At 44.9% G+C, this 19,973-nt stretch overlaps 1 protein-coding gene across 1 annotated transcript in view; it reads left to right on the plus strand.

The window, feature by feature from the left end:
• The window catches only part of TBC1D9 (TBC1 domain family member 9), a 295,607-nt gene that overhangs the window by 192,516 nt on the left and 83,118 nt on the right, over positions 1–19,973 (plus strand). Inside the window, exons 10-11 of the mRNA XM_078676864.1 lie at positions 340–554; positions 17,365–17,482. Coding sequence (XP_078532990.1) covers positions 340–554; positions 17,365–17,482 — 333 coding nt within the window. The remainder of the gene's footprint in view (positions 1–339; positions 555–17,364; positions 17,483–19,973) is intronic.

The raw sequence follows: 19,973 nt of genomic DNA on the forward strand, positions 1-19,973 counted from the left end.
GGGGGGAAATGGGTGGCAGGCAGGCTAGGATGTAGGCCGGATCGCCCTACATCCTAATGGGCCCCTAAGTGTGCATATGCCTCAGGCAACTTTGGGAAACTCAATGTCCCGAAGTCCACAATACCCGACACATCAAAGCTAATTTTCGATTGAAAGTGCTGATATATTGTAATCGATTTGTAAATTGTAAATTTTCTGCTCCTTGCCCATGTCTAGCACCCCCAACATCCTTTCATGCCCTCCAAGGGAGTGCTGAGGACAGCCCAGAGTTTGAAAACTAAATTTGTGAAGATCTCCTCACACCCTTCTACAGCTCTTGCTGATGCCTTCTGCTTCTAGGGGCCATTAACGAGATGGCGACACACCCTGGCTACTACGAGGAGTTGGTTGAGAAGTCCATGGGGAAGTACAACCTGGCCACCGAAGAGATTGAGCGGGACCTGCACCGGTCTCTGCCAGAGCATCCTGCCTTCCAGAACGAGATGGGCATTGCGGCCCTGCGGAGAGTGCTCACGGCCTATGCCTTCAGAAACCCAAACATAGGATACTGCCAGGTATGGAAATTTACTGCAATCACTCTTTTGTACATATGCCTATGATTATTTCGCACTGTTTAGGTAGGTGGTGTTGGTGTTTACGTTCTTGTCTACATCATCTTTTAAGCTTTGTAACCCTGTCTTCATATTTCTCCGTACTGAAAAAAGTGGGACTGGTCCTTGGTCGGGATAAGCTGCCCTCATAGTGGAAGTGTAAAGGTTCCTGCGCAGGATTGTGAAAGGCTCTTTCTTAAAATGTTTTATGACTTTCTGCTTCCTCGCACTATAGGTTGCTGTTGTTGTTTATAGGAAAAATTATATGCAATTCACTAAATACTGAATTACCCATGTATACATTCAGTAAATCATTGGTGCTTGCATTGACTGATATTTGACAGAAACTACTAACATTTTGTAATTGGTTTGCTCTGTAGTTTCTTATTTTGAATCTAAATTATTTCCTTGAAAACATGGTTTGACATATTTTTAGTTTGAGACAAAAGGTGAAAACAAACAATTATGATCTTTGTGCGACTACCTCTGTGCCCAAAATATAAGCCGAAAACGTTAAATTCGAAGACAGCAAGAAAATAAACTCTATGTGGGGGCAACTGCAATGTTTTCAGGGGGAAATATCAAGACATGCTCACTGTGAAATACATTAACCCATCCGTCACCCTAACTTCAAACCAAACCTGATTGTAACCGAGGCACTGGCCCTGGCTTCAACTCATAATTAAAAAATAGTCTCTACAATACTATTTTCCTTATTTTTGCTTTGGAATTGTGATATTTGAACTAATTCTCAACTTCTTCTCTAAATCTGTATGTTTTTTTTTTGTTATCTTGTCCTTCAGTACTCTCTCGCCTGGAGAGAGCCTGACCCCGAGTAGGTCACTGTCAAACCCTTTTTGGGGTTTGTCAGGCCGAGCAGGGACTGCTGGCTGACAACTGTGGTGGTTGGGGTCGTTTGCCTGTGGTGTCCTAGGGTCTGACCTACTCTGGCTCTGCAAACTAGGCTAACTACACCATTTCCACACGTGAGCCTCAGGGTTGCATATACAAAAAGTCAAAGGCTTCTCAGGAGGGTAGGGTGGCTCTGCAGGGTTATCTACAGCAAAATCAGTAGAGTAGATGAAAGCACAGGCGGTGGCTTGCAATGGGTGCAGCTGAGAAACCTCACTGGTTTCTGTGACCTGTAGGTCACTGATATTTCCTTCTGTTCTGTTTAAGCGGTGTTCTAGTTAAAGCATGGGTGCCACATAAATATGTAGTAAAAGGCCACTGGGAATGTTCACAGCAGGTCATGGTTTTACCTAAAATGTTAGGTGATTGATAGGCCTGAGGGTGAGAATGGGGCACAGATGAGCAGATGCACTTCCGGATACCAGTCATGCTGGAACAATTTTGGCGGTGCTGGACAGTGGTCTTTGTTCACTAAAACTATAGGGGTTCCAAAAAATCACAGTGTTACCGAGTGAGGAAGTGTCACCGCTGAAAGAAAACCTTGAAGTGTTTGTGACTGTGTGGAAGGGAAAGTTGATAGTGATGATGTGACGTTCAAAGATTATTTTGCAAAAATGTTGTCCAATGATGCATTTAGAAGCACATTTTTTTAAATATATAGATACATTGTGTTGGAAATGTGGTTTGGTAATCGACCTGGGCGTCCGCAGAATTTGTTTCACAAGAGGGGCATTTATTTAAAAAAAAAAAAAAGTAAGATCGTGCTGCTAATATTATACTGGCAGTGCGATCATGAAAAGGTTTTAAAGAGCAGGTAAAAAATCCAGGATCGGAGGGCGGGGGGAGGGGTGGGTGGAGTGGCAAGCCCCACTCTTTCCCCCACTTGGTAATCTGTGGGCTTACATAGTATGCACTTTCTCCATTGAACTTGTGTGTTTTAGTGCTGATAATAAATCACCAGAAACGGACACAGCAGAGCCACCTCTGTGTCTTATTTGTGGAACTGTCGGGTCCTAGTGACTTTCACAAAGGATAATGGTCTCTTTTTTAATTCTGCCTGTTGAGTGTACACGTGTAGTCTCAAACAAAATGTCCAAAGTATCAAACATTGAGCACTATGAGAATTGATTGTGCTGTTTGTCTTTTTTGGATATTATCATAAAAATGCTTTGCGCTAATACCAAAAATCACTCTTAGCTTTACTCTTGAGAAAACAGTCACTCAGAGTAATTTTGTTAAAATTATCTACATGTCCTTCAAAGATTTGCTATCCGGAATAACCAGAAATATTGAAATACCGGTCAGTCTGTCGCCTGCTCCTGACAATACAGAGAGTCACTCAAAACTGTCTTTTTGCTAAACGTAGACGCACACCAAAATTCTCTTTTTTATATCGTTGATGTTTGTGCTTTTGTAAATTCAAATATATTGCAAAATCTATTCTTAATACTATTTATAGCATGACAGACATCTTCTGTTGATAATACCAAGAGCCTTATGCTTTTTAACAGACTCACCCTTAGCTCTGCATCTTCTAGTACTCAGTAATTCTAGGACAAGGAAATATTAGGGATTTTAATGTGGCACTTTTAATGAGGACCCAAGCCTTTTGCTAAAGAGTAGTTCTAGAACCGTTTTTCTTAATTTCTGTAACCAAAGTTTAAAGGGGCATTCCACATTTATTTTCATTTTATAACTCTCAACAGTGTGTTGAGTTTAAGTACAATAGTATTTCCCCCTTAACAAGGAGACACGGACACCACAAAACTTACAATCATGCCTAAACATGACCTGGAACCAAATGTCTCTTAAGGTTGACAGGCATGAATATCTGCACAGCTGTCTCTGATTCACATTCACTAGAGTCCTCATTTAAGAACAGCTATACATTAGCAGTGACACAACACAAACATAGTCTAACTATCCCACATATCACCAAAACACGCCCAACATTGACCACACTGCACTCCCACACTCTTTCACCAAAACACAAATGCTTATAAGATTAAGAATTCTATCTCTTACTCCTTTTTTCTCCAGTATATACTGAATTACAGTGATAGATAACACTAGGAGAGCACAAGACTGGTCATCATTAACAACACAAAAACAAACCCACACAGCCCGCTATACAAACTTAGGTACTGACAACTAAGCACACTGTTCATTGTAGCATGATACCCTCTGCAAAGTGCATTACTAATACGCCAGCAGTATGAAGTTCTATATAATTGCAGTTACAAAACGCACATTTTGCATTGCTGAATTGCCAGCAGTATGAAGTTCTATATAATTGCAGTAACAAAACGTACATTACAATGCGCGATTCCTGACTTTGTACTTGTACTAATTCAGTCAATCTAAAGAGCGTTAAGATATTTTTGGTGGTTTTCAGTATATAGTTACAGACGTTGTAAAGATTCCTAAACGGAAGGTGAGTATCAATGCTTGATATGGTTGTTTTTCATGTGCATACTGCACAGATGCAAAATATCCCAAAGTGAGAAGAAGACAAGTACCACAGATGAAAAGATATGCCATAACAAACAATAATGTATTCTACTACAGCACAGCATAATCTAACGGGATTTTACACTGAAAGTATACAGACGTTTCGCCTTTTTATTCATTCCAAGTTGTCTGGGGGTGCTGTCGCACCTGCTGCACCCTTAGTTCCAGCGCTCCTGATGGATGCAGCGACTCATCCAAGCAGCCCATCCTTCTCTTTGGTGCAAGGGCAGCTGCTCTGAGGATGCTGGCTTTAATTAGACAGGCCACAGTAATCGCAGAAGGTTGATTCTGTCCTCTGGACTATGGTGTGGGTACCCGGTTTTGGTGTGCAAAAGCACAAGTCCACCTCTTCTGGTGGTAGTTAATATATCTGAAACGCTGGGGGATCAGTGAGTTGATTAAGCAGATATTACTTAGAGAAACCTTCCGTGAGGAAGAGAGACCTTCGGGCAGATTCTGGTCAGTTTTGGTTACTCCAGATGCATAGCAATGGTCGCATGGGAAATAGGCACCCATCTTCTGGCTGAACTGCAAAATACACCCATTATTTGGGTGCATTGAACCCCTAACACACTTGGGTCCCAGTGCCACTGCTGCACTGTTGATAACTGTGCCTGTGGGTTACTCTCATACAGACAGGCCACTTTTATGGGCCACACCTCTACTCGGCTCAGCAGTTGAGCTTCCCCTTCCTTGGCAGACATCTATTGATCAGCCAGACATGGTTTTTCCCAATCTTAGGAGGTCGACAGACTCTTGGGTCACAGTTGGACTCATAGATGCACACACTTCAGGTAATTTCTTCTCACCGCTTTGAGACTTGCTGCTTGAGAGACACCAGCCCTTCATCTCAGCAGTTCTTCTTTTGTCTTTAAGGACTTGCTACTAGAACCAAGTGGGGTTCCCAGACAGGGGTATCCCAGACAGGGGACGATGATCCCACTGTAAGTGACAAGGACCCATTTTGGGGCAGTTCCCTTTTTATATTTCATATATGTTCTTCAGTGCAGACTCCGTCTTTGTGTAAATGTGATGGAAGTGTCAGCAGGGAGTGATGATGCTAGCTGTAGGCAGAAGTACCCATAACATGTGCACAAAGACATGTGGAACCTGGCTGTCATCAGCCTTCCTGTAGCAGCAAATAGGAAGAGAAGGGAAAGGCCCCGTCTAGAAGTTTTTAGTCCTCTAACAGAATCTGTTGATTCACCCTATTCCCTCATCATAAAACCAAAGGGCAGTGCTCAGTAAGGACTAAAAAGCAATCCCCTGATAAAAAGGTCACCATAGAATTTCTAAAGGTATCCTTGTCTCCTCCTCCCACATTTCAGTGTCAAGGGTGACACCCTTCGATTAAAAAATTGAGGTAATACACTTCCATTTCTGAGGAGGCTGTACCGCATCTCTATCTTGTGCGATGTAAAGGCAGGGGCAACCCAAAATGTATTCCATCGGACTCAGTAATCATACACTCACATCAATACAGAGTCCTGCTAGCACGCATACTCGACATGCACATTGAATCTCGGCTGACGGGTCTGTATGTCCCATACAACTGGAACTTTACATGAGTGGGTCCATTAGGCAGCACACTCCGGAATCGAAGAACAATTTCCTTTCAGTGGTAGATTTATATAAAACCTTGTGCTGCCCTACTGCTTAATATTCAAAATCCAAGATCTGTCTCGCATTGGCTAACTGGTTCATTGGTGCACCCTTCCTGGTCTCAGGGCCAGGCACTGAGCCTCAGATTCAAAGCATAGGGCTATCTTCAGCATTCACACCTCTGAATGCACATGTGAACTGGGTCATCAGTCAAAATATCAGATATCACATGCAGTTGAGGTTCAGCAGGGTTACGCTCCCTTTTACCACGCAGCGGACATTCCTGTTCCAACTTCCTTCCTGCCTGGGATGATAGGATCTATAAAAAGAGTTGCTATAACTAGCTGAGATACAGATCAGGAAGAGGATATTTAAGACCATAATAACCAGAATTACTCTGTGCTAGGGGAACGTGATAAGGTTGTTGTCTTCACAAGCAGCATGTGTCTGCATAAACTGCATCACAGTTTACTAGCTATCCAGTCTCCACTTCAACGAAACAAAATAAATGAAAGAACTGCCAATGTTATTTTGAGCTCATGATTGCAAATTCTTAAAATGTTGAAAGAACCAATAAAGAAGTAATGAAAGTTCTTCAGAAGATTGTAGGGAATTGGTTCTGGGCTTTAACCTCCTTGCCCAACTGAGAAGGATTAGCAGTTCCTAAGGCAAGATTATTTTATTTACACAATTACAGTATCTGGAAAAGGGAGACGTGTAAATCTAGCAAAGCTTAGATTGTTTCTTTTCTTTCTGAGCTGGAAGCCAACTGATGTGACTTGAGTGGTGGTTGAACAGGGGTCAGTGCCTTGCTGTTTAATATTAAGAAATGTCAGCATTGTGGTAAGCGTCACCTGATTTAAACAAAAATGGAGAGCCCTAGACTCCATAGAAGGTGGAAAGCAAACATTTTGATAACGTTGTATTCCCCCAGCTCTATCCAAGAGATGACAAAGGTAATTAATTAACTAAAAACTGGTAAAGCTCAGGGCCCAGACGGCTTCTCAGCCCTATTTTACAAGACATTTGGAGAATTACTCTGCAATACTCTTCTTAAAATATACACCCACTTTGCCAAGATGGGCATGATTTTGGGTACGAAGCAAACCCAAGGAGAACCAGTGGCAAAGTAAGTAAGGGACCCACGTCTGGGCATACCCTGCCAACTTAGAGCGTACAGAGCAAACAAAAGGAGATGATGGACGGAGTGCTGAAACTTTTCAAACACTCGCTCCCAGTCACAGATCTGGATTGAATCCATCATTATTCTTTAGCTCACTTTGCCACCCCAGTTCAGACACAGCTATATGCAAATCAGGCTCGACCCTGTGCCTCACGGGAACAGTCCAGTCCAAACTGCCAAGTGTCTTCCCTGGACCGGAAACAAGCATCCTGTGACGAGTTTCAGGCTAACAACCCTCTTCAGCCAGGCTAGATTGAATCCAGTGGCAAAGTGAGCAAGGGACCCACATCTGGGCATACCCTGCCAACTGATTTTGGAGACACCTGCTAATGGCATAATCCCAAACATACCAAAAGAAGGAAAAGACCCCTATTAACCAAGAGCTATGAGCCAATATCCCTGATCAATATTGATTGTAAAATCTATGCTAAGATACTTGCCAGCATAATCCAACAATATATACCTAAATTGATACATTCCTCTCAAGTGGGCTTCCTAAAAATCGCCTTTCCAGAGACAACACTAGACTGCTCTGTCATGTAATAGACAAAGCTCAAACTATAACTACGCCAATGGTTGCTATCACATTGGACTCTGAAAACCCAGTTGACAGAGTGAACTGGAAGTACCTTGTTGTAGTGCTATGCAAATTTAACCTTGGCACTTCCTTTATCCAAATGGTCATGGCCCTATACTCTAATCCCAGTGCCAGAGTCTGTACCGGTGGCTTCCTCTCTCAAGCCTTCTCCCTGAGCCAAGGCACAATTCAAGGATGCCCACTATCTCCTTCCTTCTTCCCCCTGGTGCTTGAATCGCATCTAGCAAACATTAGACTCAACAATAGTAATACAGGTGTCCAATTCGAAAAACAACAGATAAAATAGCTGCATTATTTTTATAGTAACGGAGGAAGCTGACCAGCCTGTCCCACAAATAATGAATTCTATAGCCGATTTTGCCAAAACCTCGAGGTACACCCTCAACAATATAAATCTGAGGTTATCTTATTAAATAATATAGGCTCCAAGATCTATTGGGAGACTCCAGTCTGGCTTGGCAGCTACATCATATCAGATACCTCAGTCTTGATTTCTCTAACAATATCATCAATTCACTCGGCCACAACAAAGCGCTGACTCTCAAGAAAGTAACAGACTTACTAGCTGGCTGGTCACCAAAACCCTTAACATGGTGGGGAAGGATAGAAACTGTGAAAACTATATTTGCACCAATCATAAGTTATTTAATCAGTATGTTACAACAAACCCTTTCTGACAAAAGTTTTGAAGAAAATAGACAGCCTAATTAACAAATTCCCCAGGCAAGGGAAGAAGCCTAGAATCTCATTTAAAAAACTGAGGATATCCAAAAACCTGGGACGGGTCAATTTACCCAACTTTACAACTTATCAAACTGCTTTCTTATTCAAGAAAGGCACCCTCTAGCTATCCCGGAGGGGGACTACACGCCAGAATGGCTAGATCTTAAAACATCAATCATTCCCTTCGGGCATCTTATTTCATTTATTTCGATGGGGAAAGTAACGCTGCTGTGCTCAAAATACATCAAAAACGACACAAAAGAGGCCTTACTAACAATTGACTTTTATAGAAAATAAAATACGTACATCTAACATGAAATTCGATGGTTGTCTGATCCAATGGGAGGAGTGGGCCTCACGAGAAATGTTCACAGTTAACCAATTAGGCTCAAACAATCTCCCACTCTCATTTGATAACTTACAACACATATTGCCTACCTAATTTGGATTTCTATAACTCTCTAAAACTCAAAGCCCGCATCCAGAAACTATTTACACTGATAAAACACCATTGATACCTCAGTTTGCTAGTACACTAATCCAACCAGGACATGAGGTCTCCAGAGAATATAAATATTTAAGCCCAACATCCCCATAACCCATAAAACCCACTCATGAAAAAAGGACCAGGGATTGGCTTACACTTGAGAACACTAAACAATGGACCAAAATCCTAAACTCCCCCTTTCTGCGCAAGATTATCCTAGTCCTGCCTCAAACTAAATTTATGCTGATCCATAGAACCTTTTGGACTCCCTCCACCTACATAAACTAAGAGAAACACCCACATGTTGGAACTGCAGCCAAGGCGGTGGCAACCTTTCACATATGTTCTTCCACTGCCCATCCCTAACAAAGTACTGGGATGATATATTCAAATTTGTCGTGCACTCTTTCGAATGAATCCCCATAGGGAATACAAATTCTTAATTACAGGCCCATTAGACTCAAATCTAAATAAGAAGGAAGATATTTATTGGATCTTTCACTCAAACGAGCATGTATACTAATGCTTAACAAGTGGAAAAACATGGCTACTATTACATCAAAATCCTGGGGAAACTAGATCCTTTCATTAGGGGGTGCCAATAGGATTTCATTTCAGACTACCTCCAGGAAAGTAAAACCAAGAGCAATTTGGTCCACTCTAGACAACTTTATGGCTAACACTAAACCCTCATAAGCGATGCATCCTTCGACCTTATTGTGCACGTTAAAGAGCTCATGATTACATTTATAGAAGTAAAAGAGGGGGAGGAGCTTGGCGGGCATCCGAGATGGCCGCTTGAGCACAGCGCTCTCCGGACCCTCGCCGCTCCCGACATTTTATCCTGGCTGAATCCTGATTTCTTGCAAGAATTCGTGTAGGGGACGTTTGGCTGATTACCCTGGCACTTTTCAGAAATCGATTTGGATCTCGTATTCCTGAGATATGGTGCTCTGAACTTTTGGGCTCCGCCCTGGAGGTGCGCCCGGGACGGGGTGCGGTACTGTAGCCGTCCTGCAATTGAACAACAACGGCAGGAGATCTGGCCTTGTGGGTCCCCCCTTCCTAAGTTTCGGTTTCGATTCCGTTCCGACTTGGGCCACGGACGTGGATGTCGTGTTGCGACTGAGACTTGGAGACAGATCGGCTGTTGGGCTTTCATGTGACCTATTTGCTGGCTTGGCAACCTCTGCCCGAGTTGTGCCCCCTTTTTATGTACTTTTGATCCTGTACTTTGGGTGTCGGGCCCGTCGAACCTGGTGGCTTGTCCTGTGACGCATCTTCAAAATGGCGGGCAGAGGGGACAGAGAGACGCGCAAGACGAAAACACCTCTGCGCGGGGCTCCAGTTCAATCAAATGTCATGGACCGTTATACCCATTCTAAGGGGTCCCCCGGAGCTGCCCTGCCTGGTTCTGGTATAGCGTCCGAACGAATTGTGGAAGAGTCGGCGGAGCCCTCCCTACAGGATATCATGGGCGCCATCTCGGGCGTGAGGGAATCCATCGGCCTGCAGTACGAGGCCTTGGCCCACAAACTTGACACCGTGGCTATTGAGGTGAATCTGATTCGTGCTGATCTCGGCAAGACGAATGAGAGGGTACAATCACTGGATATTAAATCCTCTAGCCTTACGAATGACGTCTCGGAGCTCCAAACAGAGATTGGAAATCTCCGTCGAGGGAACGACTTCATGACCCGTCGCCTGGAGGACTTTGAAAATAGGGCGCGTCGCTGCAATGTTCGCCTGGTTGGTGTACCGGAAAACCCTGAACCCCACTCGGTGGATCTCCTGGTTGAGGATCTGGTCTTGAACCATTTGGCCCCTTCTGGTCTCACAAAATTTTTCACGGTGGAACGTGCACATCGTGTTCCAGGGGGCAAAGTCAAGCCGGGAGCCCCGCCGAGACCCATTGTAGCGAAGCTTTTTCATTATAGAGACCGGGACGCTATCCTGCAGGCCTCGCGGGTGAAGGGCCCGGTGGCCTTTGAGAATGCTACGGTGAACTTTTACCCGGACTTTTCCCAACAGGTTCAGAGACAACGTATGGAGTTTCGTGGTGCCAAGAAGCGTCTCCGGGATCGGGGCCTACGTTACGCCATGCTCTTTCCCACTAGACTCCGGGTTGAATACAATGAACGTACCCTTTTCTTTGATCGGCCAGATGCTGTTAATGACTGGCTGGACTCATTGCCTGACCGTCCTCCTGAGACAGACTCCGCCGCTCACCCTGGTGGTGCCGAAGGTGGTGTGGAGATCTAACTGTTCGGCTCTTATCTCTTATTTTGAATACATTCTCAGGAGTGTTGGCCGGCGTCCCTCTACATTGTGATCACCCTGTCTTTCGTTTATTATTTTTGTTCTTGCTGAGGTCGGGGGGTGGATGGAACGGAGACCTTTCCTCCTCCGGGGTCTTTGTGTAGAATAGGGGTTCTTGGGCGACAGGCACACTGCAGGTTGGGGTGGCTCTTTAGCTTTTTGCAGGGGTGCAGGGTGGGGGGTGTTTCTCTTCAGGTTGGGGGTGGGGGGTTGGGAAGTTTTTTCTTTTTTGTGTGTTGTTTTCAAGGCGAGTTGCTCCTGTGTTTGCTGCTGTTTCTGATGTCTAGCTCATGGACGAGGGGTTTTGGATCGGGCGGTTGGGATGGGGGGTAGAGGGTTGAAATTTCTTTCCTGGAACGTTAATGGCCTGGGAGATCGTATTAAGCGCAGTGTGGTCTTAAAATGTATACGACGTTTGTCACCGGACATTGTTTTCATGCAAGAAACCCATTTGATTGGTAATGTTTGTTATGCAATGAATAGATGGGGCTACCGCCTTGTGGCGCACTCCGGGTTTACCTCCGGATCTAGGGGTGTGGGTATTCTTGTTCGAACCTCCCTCCCCCTGGCTATCGATGAGGTGATTCATGATGACCGTGGGAGATATACTGTCCTGGTGGGTAGATATGAAGGCCGCACCCTATCTCTTTTCAATGTTTATGTTCCCCCGGGTTTGCAGGCCTCTACTTTTACTGACTTGGGCCGTGTTTTGTTAGATCTCCCTGATAGCTCTCTCTTCCTTGCCGGTGATTTTAATTCGGTGCTCTCCGGCCTTCACGATCGCTATCCCCCTAGGGATACCCCGCAGGCTCAGCAGTGGTTGGGTGGGTTTTTAGATACCTTTGGCCTTGTGGACTGCTGGCGACTGTTGCATCCTACTCAGCTCCAATACACCTTCCATTCTGGGGCCCATGGCAGTCTGTCCCGGCTGGATTATTTCCTGATGCCCGCAGCCCAATCATCGGCGGTTCGCGAGATTTTACATTTGCCGAGGGGTATTTCTGATCACTCGCCGCTCTGGCTTCGTTTTGAGGTTGGGGTAGAGGCGGCGGGCCGAGTGGCTCCCATTAACCCTTGGTATCTTTCCTCCCCTGAGACTCGTACCCTCTTGCTCAAGTCCATGGATGCATATTTCCTGGAAAATGAGGGGTCGGTCTCTTCGGCTGTGTCCCTGTGGGAAGCCTTTAAAACGGTGATTCGTGGTCAGGCCCTTTCCTTGATTGTTGAAGCTAAGAGGGCAGGGAGGAAGGAGGTGGTGGACCTTGAGGGGGAGATCTCTGCTTTGGAGGACGAGTTGGAATCTGGTGTCACGCCTGAGAAACTCCATGCCCTGGGTCTAAAACAGTTTGCATATAAATCTCTGGTCACTGACGCTGCGAGGGTGATGTTTCGTGAACAGCAGGGCAGATTGTACGATATGGGTGACAAGGCGGGCAAACTCCTAGCGTGGTTGGACAAGAAAGAAAGAGTTAATCGTGTGGTGCCCGTGATTCAGTCTGCGAGTGGTGAGAATGTGATTGATCCGACCGCCATTGTTGATCGTTTCGCGGAATATTTCCGTGTGGTATATGCTCCCGTGTCTGTGAGGGATGTTGCTGACTCCCGCCTTCTTTTGCGTGATATCTCTTTGCCCTGTGTCACCGACTTGGACCGTATTGCTTTGGACTCCCCTTTTACGAATGATGAGATAGCCAATGCAGTTCGATCGCTCCGTTCGGGCAAAGCACTGGGCCCGAACGGTTTGCCTATCGAGTTGTACAAGTTACGCCCCGATAAGGTGGCGCCGTATCTCCGCGCCATGTTTCTAGAATCTCGTGAGCGGAACATACTTCCTTATGATCAGCGTCTGGCGACAATCGTCGTCATTCCCAAAGAGGGTAAACCGCGTGACCTTTGTTCCTCGTATAGGCCCATATCCCTATTAAATGTTGAACCTAAGGTGTTGGCTAAACTTTTGGCGACCCGTCTCCTTTCGGTTCTTGGGGAGTTGGTCCATCCGGATCAATCTGGCTTTATCCCGCATCGCAACACTGCTCTGAATTTACGTCGCCTCCACGGCGCGCTGGCGAGGGCGGGGCTTTTGACTGAACCGGCCATTTTGGCGTCCCTGGATGCCTCGATGGCCTTTGACACTGTGGAGTGGCCCTATTTATGGGCAACACTTGAGAAATTTGGATTCGGGCGCGAGTTTATTAGCTGGGTTAGGCTGTTGTACGCGGAACCTCTGGCGCAAGTTGTAGTGAACGGTAGAGTGTCTGCCCCCTTCTCCTTGGGCAGGGGTACCCGTCAGGGTTGCCCCTTGTCCCCTCTCTTGTTCGCGCTCGCTCTTGAACCGTTGGCGGCCTGGCTCCGTTGGGAACCGTCCCTTAAAGGTATTCGTTGGGCCCCGGACTTCGAAGATCGCGTCTCGCTTTATGCGGACGACATCCTCTTGTATCTTACTTCTCCTCGCAAGTCTTTATCTGTTTTATTTGACGTCCTTGCGTCCTTTGGCGCTAACTCAGGCCTCGTCATCAACTGGTCTAAATCCTGTGTATACGTTTTATCTGGTATCTTGCCTCCGTTACCGAGTAGACTTCCTCTTCAGGTGGTCCGGGATGGTTTCAAATACTTGGGGGTTTTCGTTACCTTGGATCCGTCCCTTCGTTTTGATCGTAATCTCCTTCCCCCGTTGCTTAGGCTCCGTTTGGACGTTGCCCGCTGGCGCAAACTTCCCCTGTCTCCACTGGGTCGGGCGGCCCTGTTTAAGATGATGTCCCTACCGCGGTTTCTCTACGCTCTCCAGAATTATTATGATCCTATCCCCAAGACCTATTTTCGGGAGATTGAGAGCCTTCAGAGGCAACTTATTTGGGATGGGCGACCGCGCATTGCTCTCGCGAAACTTTCCATCCCGTGGTACGATGGGGGCATGGCGCTCCCCGATATTAAGAGATACTACTGGGCTTCCCATCTGTCCGCTATTAATCGCGCTATGTTCTCTCCGGGTCGTAATCCGGCGTTTGAGATGGATAAACTTCAGCTTCCGGGAGGTGACTTTAATAGAGTGCTCTATTCCCGCTCCGCTGGGCGCCATCTTGTGGGACCTACTTTGACTGCTTTGACAGTGTGGCGTGCTGCGAATGTGAGCCTGGGCTGGGAGGATCGCTTGACGTTGGCGACGCCGCTTTATGCTTCGGAACGTCTGGGCGGTCTTTGGTCTTCCAAGGGTTTTGACCGTTGGGACTTGATTGGGATCTCTAAAGTGGGGGATGTATATTCTAAGGGTTCTGTGCGCCCGTTTCAGGACCTCCAGGCTGACTACGGCCTGAGTAGTCGGGAATTCTTTCGTTATTTACAGGTCAGGCACGCTTTGGTTTCGGTGTTTGCTCCTGGTGAGATTCCGCCTGACTCTTCCCCACTTGAAGACCGTATCCTTGACGAACATCTTCCTGATAGCACTATCTCCCTGATCTATAAAAAGTTGATTAACAATCGGACTGACCTATTGGCCCGACTTCGGGAACAGTGGATGGGAGATGGGTTGGAACTTGATGATGAGGATTGGCAATCGGCCCTCTCCTCTCCGAAGGAGGTGGCTATACCGGCTCGACTCCGTCTGGTCCAATTGAAGATCCTTCATCGGGTGTACGTGACGGGACCGCGACTGGTGGTGATGGGCTTTTCCTCCGATGGACTGTGTAAGCGTGGATGTGGTTTGCGTGCTACTTTCCTGCATATTCTTTGGGAATGCCCGATGGTGACTGCTTATTGGGTGGCCGTGCTTGATCTGATGACTGTGGTGACAGGGATATCCTTGCGACCGGAATCTCGTCGCTGTCTTTTGAATGTTTGGGAGCCCACGGACTATTCGGTGGCACAGACTAGATGGGCTACCCTGGGCTATATGATTGCGAAGCGAGATATTGCGCAACTCTGGGGGGCCTCCAGGCCCCCTGCCCTCTCGCAATGGGAGGATAATATGGATTGGTCCATGTTCCGTGAGAAAACTGTCTATGTGGCCAGGGGTAGACCCAGGGCATGGGTGAAGGTGTGGGGTCAATGGAACGAATACCGTGGCGACATTTGTACTCCTCCCCTTGTGGACACTATCGAGATTACCCTATCTCCTTAGGCTAGCGTTCCCGGAATCTTTATATAGGGACTGAGCTGGTGTCTCCGGCTCTTCCCCCCTTCTTCTTCCTGATCTCTGCCCCCCTCCCCCCCCCCCCCCCACTCCATACTCCTTAGTGCTTAGGATATTACTACTGCACTTCCGCTGCTGTCCCCCCCCTTGCGTCCCTTGAGCTGACCTTCAGTGATACACTCTCGCCTTTCTGTATGTTTGTTCTTTCATATATATAAAACCTGTTTTGGTCCTGTATATAAAGTGGAGTATTGCATTGTTGATTGACGGTTACCACTGCGGGCATATGTGATATGTGTCTCCTCCTTTTTAGCGGCTGGCCCGTGTGGTTGTAGGCCCATCCTTGTACATTTCTGCTTGCTCAAATAAAGGTTTTAAAAAAAAAAAAAAAAAAAAAAGAAGTAAAAGAAACCCAGTTTACAACACCTCTATGGTATCCAGTCTCCAACCTGTCTAGTGCAAGCTGCAGTTATGATCCAGCATTGTTCTCTTTTCAGGAATTTGCTTAGCGATATGCACCCATGGGAGGTCACTTATATTATTATTACTTTCCTGCTTTCTATTTATTTATTTATTTCATTTGTTGTTTTATGTTGTACTATGCTGTGTATTATGTAATGTTTATTTTTATGGAATCCTTTTCAATGACACATTATGATCATACACAAAAACGCGCCAGACTCCATGGACTAATTCACTATTACAGAATATATGTATTATTTGTATGGGACTGTCACGGCAAACCATAATACATTTTTGTATCCCATTTCCAAACATGGAGTGATGTATTTTCACCTACATGTACTGTTTTGTTTTTGCTTTTACTGCTATACAATCCAATAAAGATTTTTGAAATCTAAAGATGTATTGGCCAATGTTCCCTTTCCAATGGGGTTGCTACTTGTATGCTATTGACATACTCATCTTCCACCTGCGATGGTAGGCATAATTGTCCATTCTCAGCTCTATGGAAATCAAGAGGATTATTCAAGTAGTGGATTATTTAATTCTAGTTTAATTGTAGTGGGTAAACCAAAGCCAAGTGAAGCATGCACTGTCATTGAATAAATGTACACAACTTCATGTCAATAGTAATGATGACTGGAGAAGCATCTGCTATTGATAAAATGGAAGACACAACATATATTGTCTGGACATAGGTAAAGTAGGCCATTACACAACTGTTTAGCTTCTTTAAGTAATAGCATGATGATGAGTGATTATTATATATTAACAAATATATGGTCATTCTTTCTCATTACCTCTGCCCCCATCACAAAGCATGGTCAAAATGTGTTCATCACTAGATGTAAGGTACTCTACACCATCTCCAACATTTTAATATGTCACTGCATTTTGCGTTCCAGTGTATCAATTGGAGTCTAATAACTAATAAAAAGCATAGACTCCTTATTTCAGGGTCGCTTTTTCCACGGGCATTTCTGGTCTATGAAGTCAATTGTGTAATGGTTCTTTCTCCGCAAGCTTTCTATAATGCTTCGGGTGAGGTTCTGCGTTTGGTGCAAATGCAATTTTATGTCAATGTATTTAAACCCCCCACTAATCTGACATTTGTGGATGGGATGCAGATGGGGGTGTGGATGTGACCGAAAATAGGGCAGGCAGTGCACACATAGGCAATGGAAATCCCTATCAACATGTGAGGCTTGAAGATCCCGTTGTTAAGCATAGAGCTGATAAAATACTTTCTGATATATATATATATATATATATATATATATATATATATATATATATATATATATATATATATATATTTATTTAAGAACACATCTAAAATCCATTACTTCTCAACATGAGGACAACTGCCTGAATGTTATGATTTGCTCTTGCGTCAGTTCCCATTCCTGATAAAAATGAAATCTGGCCCGTGAGCATAAGAACCAATACTTATTCCAGAAAGTCGAACGTAACCCTTTTTCTACTGTAATGATTTCATTGAATCTATTCTTGTCTCACCAAGCGTTGGTAAGTTCACCCCAATTTGTTATGAATCAGGTGAATACTGCATATGATAACAAAATACTGCCCTCTATTTGTGAACAAGTATATGTTGTGTTTTTGCTAAAGGGACTTTCCTGTATGCACTTAAATACCATAGGTCTGTGTTAAATGGGTACCCTGGGTTGAAAAACACAAATTCGCCCAAGTGTGAGTGTGTTCTACTGTTAGTATTCATGGAGATGAACACGTTCTTCCAAACATTGGCACTTACACTCACAATCTTACCTGCTTCACTTAATATGAAATGTCAATATTGTATACGTGAATACGTCTGGTCTTTCTTTATAGGCCATGAACATTGTTACATCGGTTTTGCTTCTCTATGCCAAAGAGGAGGAGGCGTTCTGGCTGCTTGTTGCCTTATGCGAGAGGATGCTTCCAGATTACTACAACACAAGAGTTGTCGGTAAGTAAATAAATGCAACATCTAGAAAACTGTCAACATGTCTCATCTAAAATTCACTTTTGACATTTGGTTGACAAATGAAAAACGTTCAGCAATAACAGAATATGAATTGAGTACAGGTTTTGGCTCACACTGCCACCTAAAGAGGTTAGGAAATGTAGGCCTCCTTTTCTATTGAAAAATGGTTAAAAGTAGGAAAAGAGAAAAATAACTTGCATGCTTTGAAATGGTATGGTAGCAAAAAGCCTATTTTTTCTCATGTTGAATTACTAATCTGAAGGAGATGCTGTTCTCTGCTTTTTGCGCTCTGTTTTTATCAGTGGACAGATGCCGGGTTACTGTGTGCGGATGAAATACGGCCACAGTCCAGAGGAAAAATGTAAATCTTGCTACTGCGTGATGAGAGATCTAAGAAGAGATGTCAAATGAAAAACATGGAACAATCTGATTTAACATACTGAGAATCCCAAAGCTAGTTGCAACCTAAAACAAACCAAGTTACTACTTCATTAGTGAACTAGATTTGGCGCTAAGCATTTTAATTCACCTCAATTAAAGGAAGGACATCATGGACTATTAAAATGTAGTGAAATCCTAAGAGCTTTAACAGATCATTCTGAGATACTACCTTACAAGAGGCTGATTGGCCTGACAGATGGGACATGTGATTGGGAAAAGGGTCTACCTGTCATGAGGATTGCAAAGTCAATTGGGAAAGGAACTTTTTCTTCAACATGATTAAGCATTACATTTGCACCTGTGTCCATAATGTCAGAAACCCTTCTCTTGATACAGGGCACTATTCGAGGCATTTCAGCGGCCTTGGTGTCTGTAAATGAGAATCAAGCACTTCACAAGAATCTCCTAAAGGGGTTTACCTCTTAAAAGAGGTCAAATCAGTGCTACCTTCTAGGGTTCAGTTGCAAACTATGACTCTCCTCATAAAACCAGCATTATCTGATAACCTTTCAGATGTGTATACTGGAAGGAAGAAGTGATCTTGTTTTTTGAGCCACAGCCCCTCAGTATACATCTCCCAGCAGCCACTGTTGGTGAAAATGAGTGGAGAGGGTTGGAGACTCATTTTCTCACAGCATTTAATAACTCAATATTGTTATGGATGGAGAGTCGGCGGAAAAAAAGGAGAAGCGCAAGGGAATCGGAATTCCAGAAGGTGTAGCAAAAATAAAACTCTGAAAAACCTCCACACAGACAGTTGTACCCAGTTCGTACACAAAATCTAAGGTGAATATTAATTTAAAGGTTTAAACATGAAAATATTGATCGAGAGTACCTACAAGCTAAGTAAACTTTAATACAGACTGGAACTTCAGGTGCACAAAAAAACACTCTGTTATTAAAGTGTCACGTTCCGTCATTCAGACTAGCAAGAGGCAAAAGAGTGAATTTTCCCATGTAAAAAGAAAACAAGCATTTACAATGCAATGGTCTCGGCATTATTAAAGGTAGAGCTATTGGCATTGCTCATGGCATTTTTTTTTTTTTTAATTATAACTAAATGGCATTGTCATTTACATTGCCAATAGCTTAATCGTTAAATAAATGGCATTGTCATTTACAATGCCAATAGCTTAATCGCTCGCAAATGCATGACATATTGCATTTACCCCCACACAGAGCCACACACACACACACACACAGGAGAGCAAGCACAGCGAGGGGGCAGGGAAGCAAGCACAGCGAGGGGGCAGGGAAGCAAGCACAGCGAGGGGGAAGGGAAGCAAGCACAGCCAGGGGGCAGGAGAGCAAGCACAGCCAGGGGGCAGGGGAGCAAGCACAGCGAGGGTGCAGGGAAGCAAGCACAACGAGGGTGCAGGGAAGCAAGCACAGCCAGGGTGCAGGGGAGCAAGCACAGCCAGGGTGCAGGGGAGCAAGCACAGCCAGGGGGCAGGGGAGCAAGCACAGCGAGGGGGCAGGGGAGCAAGCACAGCCAGGGGGCAGGAGAGCCAGCACAGCCAGGGGGCAGGAGAGCAAGCACAGCCGGGGGCAGGAGAGCAAGCACAGCCAGGGGGCAGGAGAGCAAGCACAGCCAGGGGGACAGCCTCCCAGATATTGAGGCATACTACTGAGCATGCTAGAACGATAGGACAGACTTACTTTTCCATGCAACTTATACATAACAGGAAGATGCATGGACAAGACAAACGTGATCACAATACACAGGAGAGTAGAGTGCACACTGCACGCATGCAAGATCAGGACAACTTACCTTAAAAAGAAATAATCATACTCAGACCCAGGAAGTATAGGTTAGACATACACTGTGTCATGGCTTGCTCAGGTTACACTGGAGGGTGTATACACAAAACAGCGGCATGCCCAGGTTACAAAAGATGAAAGTGCACTGGCTCAGGTCATTTAAGGCACTCAGGAGGACTGCTATCAAATTATCATTTCAATTGACAGATACTCATGTGCAATCAATAAATAACATAACCAATTCAAGCAGGAAACTACAAAATGTTCTTCA

The sequence above is a fragment of the Lissotriton helveticus genome, chromosome 2_1, assembly GCF_964261635.1.
Source record: "Lissotriton helveticus chromosome 2_1, aLisHel1.1, whole genome shotgun sequence".
NCBI lineage: Eukaryota > Metazoa > Chordata > Amphibia > Caudata > Salamandridae > Lissotriton > Lissotriton helveticus.